General features: G+C 35.5%; 1 protein-coding gene and 1 pseudogene across 1 annotated transcript; both read left to right on the top strand.

Annotated features, from left to right (window-relative positions):
• Positions 1 to 4,543, top strand: part of LOC132166441 (U-box domain-containing protein 44-like) — a 40,300-nt pseudogene extending 35,757 nt beyond the window's left edge.
• A 1,372-nt stretch (positions 4,544 to 5,915) lies between these two features.
• LOC132175118 (putative disease resistance RPP13-like protein 1) lies at positions 5,916 to 10,288 on the top strand. Its single transcript, XM_059586954.1, has 3 exons — positions 5,916 to 9,738; positions 9,838 to 9,903; positions 9,988 to 10,288. The coding sequence occupies exon 1, from the start codon at positions 5,995 to 5,997 to the stop codon at positions 9,706 to 9,708; it is 3,714 nt and encodes a 1,237-aa protein (XP_059442937.1). The 5' UTR covers positions 5,916 to 5,994; the 3' UTR covers positions 9,709 to 9,738; positions 9,838 to 9,903; positions 9,988 to 10,288.
• Positions 10,289 to 15,557: the final 5,269 nt, after the last annotated feature.

The raw sequence follows: 15,557 nt of genomic DNA, 5'->3' as shown, positions 1-15,557 counted from the left end.
TAAAATTTTATTATTTTCTTTTATAATTACTTTTTTAATTTTAAATATTATTTTATTATTTTAAAGGTTTTTTAATTTAGTGGGACACGTGGCGGGATCCTGGCCTTTGGATTAAAATGGATGGCCAGAACCCCAAAATTCAGAATCTGGAATTCCCTGAGGATTTCAGGGGATCCGGATCCGGTTGGGGGTGGTCCCATGTTGAGGAAACATCTCATGATCTTGGGCGGTCGCTAGGCCTTTTGCTCCTTGCTAGTCTTGACGTGTCTACATCTTTTAAACAAATCACTGGAGATTTGCATAAAGAGTTGATGAATGTGAGGTTTAGTTTGAATTCGAGTCCAACTTCGAGCCGGGGATCGGAATTTTCTAGTGAGTTGAAAGGGGTGGGGGAAATAGTGGAGGGGAGAATTAGCCTTGATATTGATGATGTTGTGTTGCAGCTTAAGTAGGGTAACGATGAAGAATTTAAATTTGCACTTTGGGGATTGAATGAGTTGATTGGAAGCCAAAAGGTATTGAGACATTTGAAGGTAAAAATAGTTGTTTTGAATTAAATTAATGTATTATTTTTTCTCATAATTCTCATATGTTACATATTTATTATGTAACTCTCATGATTCTCATAAGTTACATATTGATTATGTAACTCTCCTAATTCTCATAAGTTACATATTGGTTATGTAACTTTTCTAATTCTTATAGGTTATATATTGATTATGTACTTATTGTATTCTTGGCCTCATTCAACTATAAATAGATTATTTTATTGTACAATTTCAATCAAGTGAAAGAAAGACGTAGCCAAGAAAAGACTTTGACGTGTGGATGTAGGCCATAAGCCGAACCACCTTAATCTATATTTTTTTTCTTTGCTTTTTTTCTTTATATTTTTTATATACTTTAACATGGTATCAGAGCCTCAGGCAATGATTTTTCTAAACTCAATTTTTCCTTAGCCATTTTTATTCATTTACTCATTTTGCAATGGCTGAAACATCATCTAAAGCGATTTCTTTTAAGAGCAATGATTCGCATGGGTCACTCAATGATCCTCATTATGTTCATCACTCAGATAGTCCAACAATGGTGCTTGTTGCAACTCTTATGTCCAGAGATAATTATCACACTTGGATTCGTGCTATCGCTATGGCTTTATATGCCAAAAACAAATTGGGTTTTGTGGATAGCATCTTGATGAAGCCAATTTCACCTAATGATCTTCCTCAATGATAAAGATACAATGATCTTGTCTTTTTATGGATTCTCAATTCTGTTACAAGTGACATTTATAATAGTATTTTATATACCGGTAAAACAATCGCCGATGTTCAAGTCCCATCCATAATCGCCGTTGTCGGCCAAAGAAGCCGATGTTCATGTTCTGGCCATAGTAGCCAATGCTGGTTAGAGTTGCCGAAGTTCAAGTTTCGGTCATAGTTTCGGTTATATTAGCCGATGTTCTAATATAGGCCATAGTAGCCATTTTTTAGCCCCTTTGATGTTCAAGACCAAACCTCAACGTACGTGATCTACCGTTGGGTTTGTAGGGGCGTATTGAGACATTTGAAGGTAAAATAGTTGTTTTGAATTAAATTAATGTATTATTTTCTCTCATAATTCTCATATGTTATATATTTATTATGTAACTCTCATGATTCTCATAAGTTACATATTGATTATATAACTCTCCCAATTCTCATAAGTTACATATTGGTTATGTAACTTTTCTAATTCTCATAGGTTACATATTGATTATGTACTTACTGTATTCTTGGCCTCATTCAACTATAAATAGGCCATTTTATTGTACAATTTCAATCAAGTGAAAGAAAGATGTAGCCAAGAAAAGGCTTTGACCTGTGGATTTAGGCCATAAGCCGAACGACCTTAATCTATATTTTTCTTCTTTGCTTTTTCTCTTTATATTTTTTATATACTTTAACAAAAGGTTAGTAATGAATTGATTAATGACGAAGGGGTTATTCCAATTCTGTTTAATCGTTTAGGTTCAAGCAAGCCATACAATAGGTTAGCTATAATTCAAGTACTAAGAAGAATGGCTTGGAAGAATGCTGAGAACAAGGTATAGTACATGTGAAACTACTGGTTTTTTTTATTTCCTTGAACTTTTTGATCGGAATACAAAAACTGCATGCCTGGCATGTATCTTATTAATTGAAGTCTACAGGAGAAGATGGTGGATGCTGGGTACTTGTCATTGCTGGTGAAGTCTTTGACAAGGGATGTGGAAGAGAGGAGGGAAGCTGTGGGGCTGTTGCTAGATCTCTCAGATCTCATAGCGGTTAGGCGGCGGATGGGTAGAATTCAAGGGTGTATTGTTATGTTCGTTGCGATGCTAAATGGGGATGACCCTGTTGCTTCTCGAAATGCAGGTAAGTTGTTAAATACTCTTTCAAGCAATACTCTGAATGCACTTCATATGGCAGAAGCCGGTTACTTCAAGCCAATAGTGCAGTACCTAAAGGAAGGTGATCACGATGCCCCCCCCCTTTTTTTTTGCGTGCTTGAATGTGCTATTCTATTTGTATAGTTTTGACCCTTCTCAACATGGAAGTAAAAGCATCATCACAGTTGGGTTTAGATGTGCATTTCTTAAGGATCATAACCATTACCCCCAAAAAAAACACAAGAAAACAAAGAGAAGAGAAACTGTTGCAAAATATTCTGCACTTTGCATGAGTCTGAAATTGTCAAATTCTGGTGATACCGTTGGTGGGAAGACTGAAGAGGATCTGGATTTAAGTACTTGTGTGTGTAGTGAATGTATTTGAATACATTGCAGTATGACTATATGCTTTATATGCCATTTTTATAGACAAGTATGTGTTCGCCTTTTAAGACAAACAAGCAAGCCGGTGTTTTTAGTTCCCAAACCGTAGTATCTTAATTATGAAAACGTTTGTTGATAAATTTGTTGCTTCTCCTACGCAGCAAATTACAAAAAGTTGAATCTCTCTGATTAAACCATATGTGATGTATTTTCAGGTTCTGACATGAGTAAGATTCTCATGGCAACTGCACTATCAAGGATGGAGCTCACAGATCGATTAGTTTAGAGCTGCCCTTGGAGAAGATGGGGCAGTTGAACCCCTTGTGAAGATGTTTAATGCAGGGAAGCTGGAATCTAAATTATCAGCTTTAAGTGCGTTGCAAAATTTGTCAATCGTGACAGAAAACATTCAACGCTTGATTAGTTCGGGCATAGTGGTGCCTCTGCTTCAGCTCCTTTTTTTCTGTGACTTCTGTGCTCATGACTCTTCGGAAACCAGCATCGGCTATTCTTGCAAGGATTGCTCAGTCAGAATCTATTCTTTTTAACCAAGATATAGCTCAGCAGATGCTCTCACTTTTGAATCTTTCCAGTCCAGTAATTCAGTGTCATCTCTTACAAGCACTCAACAACATTGCCGCCCATTCAAGTGCAGCCAAAGTTAGAAGAAAAATGAAGGAAAATGGTGCAATTCAGCTTATCCTTCCCTTTCTCAAGGAAAATAACTAAAAAATCAGGAGTGGTGCCTTGAATTTTATTTACACTCTCTCCAAAGATTTACCAGAAGAGTTAACTGAACAGCTAGGAGAAACCAATATTAGTTGCATTGTCAATATTGCCTCATCATCAACATCTGAGGACGAAAAAGCTGCAGCAGTTGGCTTACTTAGCAATCTCCCCATTAGTGATAGGAAAGCAACAGATATACCTAAGAGGGAAAATTTGCTTCCAATATTGATCTCCATTACCAGTTCAAGCATTGCAACTTCAACACCCACAACATGCTGGTTAGTAGAGAGTGTTGCAGGTGTATTGATTAGATTCACAAATCCTTCTGATAAGAAATTACAGCTTCTCTCAGCAGAACATGGGGTGATTCCTTTGCTTTCGAAATTGCTCTCGAGCGAGTCACCAGTTGCAAAGTGTAGAGCAGCAACCCCACTAGCTCAGTTATCACAGAATACACTGTCACTTAGAAAGTCTAGAAATTCGAGAAAGTCGATGTGGTCGTGTGTTCCTCTTTCTGCAGATGCATATTGTGAAGTTCATGATGGCTACTGCTATGTTAACAGCACATTTTGCTTGGTCAAGGCAGGTGCTATTTCCCCACTGGTCCAAATATTGGAAGGAAAAGATAGGCAAGCAGATGAAGCCGTTCTCAGTGCCCTTTCAACTCTCTTGGAAGATGAAATTTGGGAGAATGGAAGCAATTGCGTTGCCAAAACGGCAGGCATTCAAGCCACAATAAAAGTTTTAGAATCAGGGAATGTAAAGGCTCAGGAGAAAGCACTATGGATATTAGAGAGGATTTTAAGGGTTGACGAATACAGAGTGCAGTATGGGGAATCTGCTCAGGTAGTGCTTATTGATGTAGCCCAGAATGGTGATCTCAGATTAAAACCAACAGTTGCAAAATTATTGGCACAGCTGGAGCTCCTGCAGATTCAGTCTAGTTACTTCTGAACAATCCATAGCTTGTAAGCTAGATCTTGTTTGTGATTTTGTTTCATATAAATTTCTTTTAATTACTCCTTTATACACAACATTCAATTCTTCACTGTACATATGGTGAAAATATGAGTATGATTGCATGGCTTGGGTTGATAGGAAAGGTGAGCATTCCTTCTGCTTGTTATTGGGATTTTTCTTGTCTATATTGATGTTATTAAGAAAATTCATATTTGCTGTATGCATTTTTCTAAAAAGAGAAGAAGATTCTTCACATTTGTATCTGCTTTTGTAAGTGCAAATGTTAGAACAGCCATGCTTAAAGGATTATTGATTGTCTTTACCAGCCTTGGAATTGTTATTTTGCCACCATCGATGGATTTGCAAGGGAGTATGGTACTGTAATTTCAGCAATGTTGTCCTTTCCTAGTTCAAGAGAAAGAGAAGTTCATTTGCAGTTCAAATTGGAGTGACTGAACCACCTTAAAGGGAACTAAGAAAAAACAAGTTCACTTGTAGTTCAAATTGGAGTGACTAAACCACCTTAAAGGGAACTAAGAAAAAACAAGTTCACTTGTAGTTCAAATTGGAGTGGCTGAACCTCACCTTAAAGGGCGGATTGGTAATGATCGAACTATTCTTCAGCTCCAAACCACCTCTTTGGTCAGTGGCTCAGCCGATTCCAATAACTATATAAAAAGGGAGCAAGACAAACCACTTCAATGGCAAAAGAAACTGGTTTGGCTACCAAATAGTCACCTATCCATTCTTTCTTTTGTGTGTGTTGTGATTTGGGCAATTTCTTTAAGAGCTTGTCTGGATTTGTGTTTTTAAATTGTACGATTTAAAAATAAGATTCTTAAAAACATAGTTAAACGTTTAATAAAATTACAAGTTAATCTTTAAAATCGTGTATATTTAAAAATACCCTTTATTGTTCCTGATTTTAAATTGTAATCTCAAACATTCAAAAATTGCGATTTAATTTAAAAACACATATTATTGTTTTAAAAACGCACTTCAATTCCAAATGAACCCTTAACATCAAAACTCGCCCAAAAAAAAAAAAAAAAAGAAACACGGCGAGTGTGAAATAATTGTTTCTTGAACATTTGGACAATTTTCTACGTTTCTTCCAACTTAACTTCTGAAAAACGACGTGTACATGAACTCCCAATTTTCTACGTTTAAAATAGTTTATGGCAAAAACACTATTTTAAACGCCGTTTTAAACGGGCTTCTAAGGAAAAAAAGGTGTTTGTGTTAGAAATTTTCTATAAAAAAAAAAGCCGCATTAAACGGGCTTTTTGAAGCTTTCGCCGCTTTTTAGAAAAAGTGCCGCGCTTTAACTTTGAAAATTGAAAACCACCGGCACCAAAAAAAAAATAAATAAATAAATAAAAATTGAAAAAGGAAAAGAACCAGTTCTTCGATATAAAGGCTAAATATTGGTTGCAATCTGATTATGCTCTGCTGTGTACGATCGTCTATTTTATTTCAATTGAATTTTTCCCGTTGCAAAGAAGACAACAATGGCAGATGTGGGAGAAGGGCTTCTCTCTGTTGTCTTCGATGTTTTATTAAAAAAAATGAATCAGGAGGTGCTTGACTTCTTTCGGGGACGAAAACTCGCCGATGGGCCCTTAAGAAAGCTGAAGATAGCATTGCTGTCTGCGAAATCGGTGGTCGAGGACGCGGAGGACAAGGAACTCATGAAGCCTGCTGTGAAAGAGTGGCTTGATGAGCTGAAAGATGCTCTGTATGATGCAGAGGACATCTTGGATGAGATTGATACAGAAATCCGGACACGCGAGTTGGCTGCTGAATTTGAAACCACTGCAATAAAGGTACGAAACTCTGTCTCTGCTTATTTTAATCCTTTTTTCAAGGAGATGAAACCGAAGATGGAAGAGGTACTTGACAGATTGGAATATCTAGCAAAGCAAAAGGATGTCTTAGGTCTAAGACCAGGTGTTGGAGGGAAATCTTCAGAAAGATTGCCCTCCACTTGTTTGGTTGAAGAATCTGGTATTTTTGGTAGGGATGATGATAAGGAGAAAGTAGTTAACTTGTTGCTCTCGGACGATGCAATCGCTGGTGCGATGAGTGTGATTGGCATAGTGGGTATGGGGGGAATTGGGAAGACCACCCTTGCTCAGCTTGTATACAAGGACCAGAGGGTGAATGAGCATTTTGACCTGAAGGCATGGGTGTGTGTTTCACAGGAATTTGACGTGTTCAGGGTAACGAAAACAATTCTAGAGGCAGTAACTTCGTCAAATTGTGATATTAAGGATCTGAATCTGCTTCAAGTTAGACTAAAGGGGAAGTTGATGGGGAAAAAGTTCCTACTTGTTTTAGATGATGTTTGGAATAGGAATTATGCTGATTGGGAGCTTTTAAGTAGACCCTTTAAATCTGGGGCACAAGGATGTAGGGTTATTGTAACAACACGCGATGACAATGTTGCATTAGCCATGCGGACTACTCTACCTTGTCATCTAAACAAGTTAACAGAAAAAGATTGTTGGTCGCTATTTGCAAAATATGCATTTCACGATGGTAACCTTGATGCCCGACCAGAGCTAGAGGTAATAGGTAGACAAATTGTGGAAAGGTGCCAAGGCCTACCTTTAGCAACCAAAACAATTGGAGCTCTCTTGAGGTCGAAACTAGATGTTGGTGAATGGGATAAGATACTAAAGAGTGAAATTTGGGATTTAGCAATTGACACGACAAACATACTTCCTGCTTTAAGATTAAGTTACAAATATTTACCCTCACATCTAAAGGGATGCTTTGCTTATTGTTCAATATTCCCAAAGAATCACACTTTTGAAAAGGATCAAGTAGTCTTGCTGTGGATGGCTGAAGGGTTATTGCAAGAACTCAAAAACAAAACAATGGAAGAAGTTGGTAATGATTACTTTCTTGATCTTGTATCAAGATCATTGTTTCAACAATCAAGTGATGGAAAATCATGTTTTGTAATGCATGATCTTGTCAATGATGTAGCAAAATCTGTTTTTGGGCAGTTTGTCTTTAGGTTGGAGGCTAACTGTTCTCAAAAAATTGTGAACAAGACTCGTCACCTGTCGTATTTTAGAACAAGATTTGATGACTTTGAGAAGTTTAAGGCTCTTAACAAGGCTAAGCGGTTGCGCACTTTCTTGCCATTAGAATTTTCCATCATGGACAACAATTTGACTAAAAAAGTACCACATGATTTATTGTCAAATCTAAGATGTTTACGGATACTCTCTTTGTCTCACTATGAGAATGTGACTAACTTGCCTAATTCAATTGGTAAAATTAAACAGTTACGCTATTTGGACCTTTCTTTCACCTCGGTTAGAAGGTTGCCTGATTCCATTTGTCAGCTGATCAATTTGCAAACACTCAAGTTATCATGTTGTAGCAATCTTGTTGGATTGCCAAGGGAGATGCGTAAACTCATTAATCTACGGCATCTTGATATTACTGGAACTGGCATAATGGAGATGCCGATACAATTGGGCAGATTAAAATATCTTCGTACATTGACTACATTTATCATCGGCAAAACTAGTGGGTCCTGCATAGGAGAGTTGAAAAAACTTACAAATCTTCGAGGAAAGCTTGCTATTATGAATCTTCAAAATGTTGTCTCTTCTACGGATGCTTTGGATGCATGCTTGAAGGAGAAGAAACACATTAAGGATTTGGTGTTGGAATGGAAAGATGATAATGTTGCTTTAAAAAGTCAAAGATGTATACTTGACAGTCTCCAGCCTCATTCAAATTTAGAAAGTCTTACAATCAAATATTATAGTGGTAACAGTTTTCCAGATTGGGTAGGGCATCATTCATTCTCTAATATAGCATCTCTTCATCTATACGGCTGTAAATATTGCCTCAGCTTGCCACCACTTGGGCAGCTACCCTTGTTGCAAGACCTTTCTATTATTCACTTTGATGAAGTTGTTATAGTGGGTCGTGAGTTTTATGGCAACAATTCTTCAATGAAGCCATTCAGAGCCCTGAAAGTTCTAAGGTTTGAGCAGGCGTTGAAGTGGGAGCAATGGTTTTCTTTGGGGGCTGAAAATGAAAATAGAGCTTTTCCTCATCTTCAAGAGCTTTATATTGATAACTGCCCTAAGCTAACAGGAAGATTACCCATCCATTGTCCTTCTTTAGCTAAACTTGAGATCAGGGAATGTCCGTTGCTAGGGGCTTCACTCCCAAGGGATCCTGAACTCCCAAGGGATCCTGCTCTATGTCAATTGAATCTAACATGTGGTGAGGACCTGTTAAAGAATTTGCCAGCTAAAATACAGGTTCTCAAAGTTGGAGGATTTGATGCACTAGATTCCCTAGCCATGGGAATGATGGAGTCCAACTGTTCTCTTCAAGAGTTAGAAATCTCTAACTGTACCTCACTTGTTTCTTTTCAAGAGCTTCCAATGCATGGGATCTTTTCATCACTTAAAAAATTGCACTTGGAAAATATTTATGATTCTTTCAGGTCCTTCCCATTGGACTTATTCCCAAACCTTTGTGATATCTATATCTTTAGGTGTGGGAATCTGGAATCTCTTACAATTTCAGACCAACTTGGTCTTGATTTAATGATCTTGCACATACGAATCATAGATTGCCCTTATTTTGTATCTTTTCCAGAAGGAGGATTTCATGCCTCCAAACTTACATTGCTTTGGGTCTGGAATTGTGGTCGTTTGAGGTCACTGCCTGATAACATGCACGGACTCCTTCCATCTCTTGAGGAATTGCAAATAGTCGATTGTGCAGAAGTTGAGTCTTTTCCTGAGGGGGGTTTGCCTTGTAATCTGAAATCGATGTCCATCACCGATTGTGACAACCTCGTTGCTGGACGAATGGGATGGGGTTTGCAAAAGCTCCCATTTCTTAAAAATTTGTTTATTTGTGGTGAAAGGGGAGATGTAGAGTCCTTTCCAGAGGTGGGATTGCTGCCCACCAATCTGACTGCTCTTCAAATAATGAATTTTCCAAATATGAAATCTTTGGATAAGGTGCTTCAAGAGCTCACCTCTCTTGAAGAATTGCGGATCTATAACTGCCCTATGCTCAAGTACATGCCAGAAGAGGGCTTGGCTGCCTCTGTTTCTGTTTTACTGATCAACAATTGTCCTTTGGTAAAGAAACAATGTCAGAAGAAAAAAGGAAAAGAATGGCGCAAGATTGCTCATGTCCACCTAATAATCATGGATGATGAATTGATTGAATGAGCTAAAACTCTTGCAAGAATCTCCACATAGGTACATGCATTTTTCTAACATTTCTCTTAGTTTTATCCGTGTCTAATTGCTTTCCCTATATAAAACTTCTTGTGATGACCTGTTGAACTTGTTGTGTAGTGCCAACTGCCAAATCTGAATTACCATTCAACGTGTTTTCTTCTGATAGCTGCTATGCGGGAAAAGGTAATCAGTGGGAGCATAGGATTTTTTGTGGCTACTGCATGAAACTTGTTAAAGTGGCTCATGGTTTGTGGTAATAAATTGCAGGGTGCCTACTATCTAGCCTGTGGTTCTGATGCTTTTATTTGCACCCATTTGAAGTCTTCGGATAAGATCTCAGGTCAACAAACAGATCCTTCATGCAATGGATAAAGTGCAGCCGAGTTGAACTAGTCTCAAGTGTAGGTAGAGTTTGATTGTCTTTTGAATTTGACTATAATTTTGAATGTAATTCAGTTACAATAAGGTTCTTCCTTTCTTTATCCTAAGCGTTTTCTTCTGCTTTTTTTCTTCTTTCTTTTTGAGTCGAATAAAATATTTACCAAAACAAAAAATCATTCAGACTATTTTCTCGCCCCATTCCCCCTCCCAAGAAAAATAATTGAGGTATTGTCAGAAAATAGTTTGAAATAAGGGCAAGTGGCAGGGGAAGTTTCTTTGCATGTTTTTTTTTTAAAAAAAAAGTTCCAAGTATTCTTCACCTATATATGTTGCTTGTCATTCATCAAGGGAGTATTGGGATGTTCAACTGTGTCAGTTATATTATCTTCCAATATTCTTTCCAAATGAGTTGAAAAGGTTCTGTTGAAGAGACTTCTTCATGCTATTACTCAGTTAAATAGGTTTATTTTGTTGATTTTAGAGGTTTCTTAGATATTATGCCTTCTCATTTCTTGAGTGGAGTCATCAGTAATGGTTTGGATAATCTCAGTTGATCATAGGCTTGTAGATACCAGTTCTTTTGATTATTTTTATTTGAAAGAGAATGTGCAAAACAAAGGAATTTTCTTTATCTTAAAATTGAAGGAAAGGTTGAGCTCTGTTTTCCTCCTTTGCTGTTGTTGTGCTTCATTGTCACTGTCAAGCATTCTGCTGTCAGCTTTCTTTCAATATTCTAAATATAATGATATATCTGAATATTTCTAAGGAGACTACATACATTTTGGTGTAACCTTCATTTGTTGTTATTAATGAATGCTCGTTTCTATGCAATATCAGCGTACCAGAAGCAAGGAGGGGGCTTTGATATTGGGCCTTAGCCTCATATGTCTTTCACAGCTGGTGATACCACAAATAAACTTGGGCCCAATTGCCACCTAAAGGCCTACTCATTAGAAAGCTAAAAAGTCTAGAAGATAAAGGAAGTTAAACAATGAGATTAAGATAAAGGAAGGATACCAGACTCCATTTCTCCCTAAACTCTCTTGATTCTACTTTTTTCTCTATGAATGCTCTATTAACTTAATCATCAGAGTCTCCTAGCTGGCCTCTGGCCAGTGCCCCTCCGGTAGTCGTTTTCTTGTCTTGCAGGTGAACCCGTCTACCAATTCAGTCATGCAAAAATCTGCTTTTACAACAATTAAGATTGAAGTTGGCCAACATGTGTGATAATTGTTCCAAATATCCTGTTTTGCCTTAGAGCACTATCGGCAGAGTCCTAAACCTCATTTCCTTCTCTAAATGTAGGAAAAATTCTCTAAAACCTATCTACAACAAATTCCCTTTCCTATCCCTAAACCAAGGGAAAGCTATTGTGTTACCCAAAATTTAGGGAAGTACTTTACCTCCCCTTATCCTTATTTTATTACAAAAAAGGTTTTTTGTCTCCACTAGCATTGATTTGAAAGATTATTTAAATGGTACAAAGAAAAGGTTAAGGAAAGTTATTGTAGAGTATTTGAAAATGGCTGAAAAGTAGTTTGATTTCTGAAATTTAAAGAAAATCTAAAAGAAGCTGTTGAAAGTGCTCTTTGGCTGATGCGGTTAAAATATTGAAGTTGCTTTATCACACATTTAAAATCTCATGACATAAAAATTTCAAAACTTTTGTAGAACAGCCTTGCTTGCCAAACTTGAGAAGTTTGGGATCTTTATAGCACTGATGATTCTTGGCCTCTTAGGAGGTAGGTTGCTCTGTGAGTACTTTTTTATCATATATGTTTCTGTGATTACAGTATGTCCTTTCTACTTGTGGTACAAATCATTTTGTAGAAAACCTGGATCATTCATTTTGTAGTTTTAACTTCAACAATTAGACCTTCAATTTGATGCATACATATTAACATTCATGCCAACTTATATTAGGTAGGAATCATATCACAAGCATGAAGATGCTCTTGTTAGGCAAGAAATTAGGTGAGAACTGAGAAAGATAAAGCAACTTTGTTTCTAGCACTCCAGTAATTCTTGGGTTTTAGTCATAACACTCCAGGGTTGAAAAAAAATATCTTGCTTTTTTGTTAGTGATTTTTCTTCAGGAGCATTGACAAAGCAATTTTGGATTGTACTATTGTATATCTTTGGTATGACTTTGTTAGGGATATAATTTACTATGGTTCCCACTCAAATAGACAATTACATGAAAAATAATTGCACGAGATAACCACCCATTACTTCGAACGGGAAGTAAAACCCAAAAACTAAGAGCATTCCTAGCAGTCTCACCAAATTTTACTCACCAAAATAACAAAAAGTGCGCTTTTGGTTATTTTAACAACTCACATTTTTAGAGCATCCACAGCAGCCTCACTATTTTAACAATCCACTTTTACTATTCAATTTAAATATTATTTTTCAAATATTTGTTTATTCTTAGAAAAAAAGAGAGAGAAACTAAAAGCAAAAAAGAATAGAAAGAAATGAGTTGTTTAATCATTAGATGAGTGAATAGTATTTTTTTTATATTTGATAAGTACCATTCACTTTACTATTTTTTTTTTTTTTTTGTTAAAGTAGTGATTCTGAAAAGTGGAAATTTAAACTACTTTTGTTAGATTGCCTTACCAAAATAATTAAAAAATAGTTTTGATGAGGCTGAAAGAGTGGGACATCTCCCACATACAGCAGTTGCAGAAAACAATATAAAAGGTAACATAGCTCCTAGTAAAACTGGATTTTTGGTCTTCTCTCAAAAACGTTGCCTTATTTAAAAAAGATTCTTTAAACATTATGCTAACTTAAGCATCGCAGTGTACTTGGTCTTTTTGGGACCAACGGACTCTAGTGACATTTAAAAAAAAATTAAAAAAATTAAAAAAAATTTGCAAGTAACCTATATCGGGTCTGGCCATCAAAAAAATTGTTTCAATGTACTTATTGCTCGATTGGACTGCTTCCTGTCCTTAATTTTGGGTTGTTCTTCGTTGTAATTTTTGGTCTTTTTTTTTTTTTTTTTTGACAACTTTTGTTATACTGAGAATTGAGTTAATTGTGGACAGTCTTATGTTAAAGACAACATATGGATGATCGTATGGGTTAATGAAATTATTTCAGTTCTTCATAGCAGGTAAATTTGGCTTTTGTTCTGCATGCTTCTCTGTTGCATTCGAGCCAATAAATACATTATCCTTTCCATTGCGGTATTTCTTTGTTATTATCATTTTTGTTTGTGTTGGTGTAAAACATTTTTTAGAAAGGGCTTTTCCTATTTTTGGGTATTTGGCACAAAATAAAAATACTGGTCAATCTGAAAATGTTTTTAGTTGACCAAATAAATAACATTCACAAGATGCACGTAAAATTATTTACACTTTTCTTCTACATAAACCATTTTCTTCTACAAAGTATGCCTCGGGTTGCTCAAATACTTGCAAGGGCAAGAGGGCCTTAGAGCACTAGCAGCTTTTCAACCATTTTTCCTTAATTTAAGGAATAAACCTACTTTTTGATTTTCTATAAAAAAATATTTTACAGTAAATTTTCGTATTTTTCCTTATATGAAAACATGTGAAGAAGAGAGGAGAGAAAATGATTTGTTTATAATTTAATAAAATATTGGGTATCTACAGTTTTTTTCAATGCATTAAAAAACACTGTAAATACCTTTTATATAGGTTAAATATATATAGAGCTTTTGAGTGTGTTTTTGTGATTTTTTTTGAAATTTTTCCTAAACATAAATAAGAGAATGGCATATAGGAGGACATTTGTTGCTAGTGCTTATTAGAGCCTTTTCGCAATTGTTTGCCAATATTTCAAGCAATATCCATCTGGTCTTTGTATTTAAGTGGGATTATTCGTATGTATTTAATGTAGTATTTCCATGAGGAGAGGGTTCTGATTTAGTCTCGTTATCAACTGGATAATATTTTATAAGAATACAAAAAATCTACTTAAGACGAGAAAACTAGGGTTTTTTCCTACAAAAGTTGGTTCGGTTGGTAGGCGAAATAAAAACCATGAAATCGGGTTTTCGAACCAACCCGAACCGTCACCGCCATTCAAAGCTTTCGAACCAACCTTTAACGCTAAAAAACAAAAACTATCACACTGCCCAATGCCCAAGAGCGGAATACGTCCTTACCCCACTGTTTTGACCAATACACGTACACCTCTGAGACTGTACTTGAAAGGAGAGAGCAAAAGAGACTGAGTGATTGATACGAGAGGAATAAAAGTGCATCCAACTTGAGAAGAAAGCTTCTTACTTTAACCGAGAGAGTACTTGAAAGGATAGATCGAGAAGAAAGGAATAAAAATAAAAGTGGTGATCAGTTTGGTTGTGTTTGACAAACTATTTCATTCTCTAGAAACTATTGGAACATTATTTAAAAAAAAAAAAAAAAATCAATATTAAAATTTTTTAATTTTTATTTATTTGTATATCATATTATTTATTATTTATTATTATTAAAATAAATAAAAAAATCATTATAAATTTTTTTTTTTTTTACTTTTCAATACAAAAAATTTAAAATTTTATAGAACTTCAATCTATGCTAGCTACAATAATTAACAAAGGCAAAAGGGTTTGCCAACTAGTTGTAAATTCTCAAATTACAAAATTTAGATTATTTTTAGATATCGCAACACTAAAAAAATGTTATTTATTAAAAATGTGATATATTATAATTAATAATTGAGTATATTTTCATCGAGTTATTGCTCTTTATATTGTAAAAAAAGTTTAAATCAAAGACTAGATTTTGGTTTTATAAAGAATAAGAGTCTTTTCAAAAGTGAAGAAAAAGCTTTTTCAAAAGAAAATTCTTTATGGCTCCTTATTATGTGATATTTTTCAAGCATTTTGATGCTACAATGGTGTAAATTTCATAAATGTAGAGGATCTTAATTCCTATATAGTATGCTAAGATATTATTATTCATTTTAAAAGTCTAAATTTATGAATTTGAGCTTAATTATATTATATTAATTACTCACATTAATGACATATTTTTAAATGTTTAATATCCATATCAATCAAGAATCATACGTTTCAATGCTTAGAAAGAAAGACAAAAAAGTTGTTGATGAATGAGAAAACTTAGCATGAATTACCAAATCTGTACGTTACGTGTTGATCGGGAGAGCTGTAAAGTTGTTTTGCGTTACCTGCTGCTGTGCTGTTTGCACCGCTTTCCTTCCATTTCCTTTCATTTCTTCAATTACAAAGAAGGAAGACATTTCCTTTCAATTAAACAACTACGTTATTTGGACATTTCTTTTACTGCAATTGAAAGGTTGCCTGATTCCTTGTGTAAGTTGATCAATATGCAAACACTCAACTTATCATGTTGTTATAGTCTTGTTGGATTACCAAGGGATATGCGGAAACTCATTAATCTACGACATCTTGATATTACTAGAACTGACATAATGGAGATGCCGATACAATTTTT

This window comes from Corylus avellana, chromosome ca1 (genome assembly GCF_901000735.1).
Source record: "Corylus avellana chromosome ca1, CavTom2PMs-1.0".
In the NCBI taxonomy this organism is placed as follows: domain Eukaryota; kingdom Viridiplantae; phylum Streptophyta; class Magnoliopsida; order Fagales; family Betulaceae; genus Corylus; species Corylus avellana.
Note: the sequence above shows the minus strand (reverse complement) of the source record. Positions and strands in the feature narration are given on the sequence as shown.

Bases quoted from the DNA above. Each gene is read 5' to 3' on its own strand.
- LOC132175118 (XM_059586954.1), top strand. From the start codon at position 5,995: ATGGCAGATGTGGGAGAAGGGCTTCTCTCTGTTGTCTTCGATGTTTTA.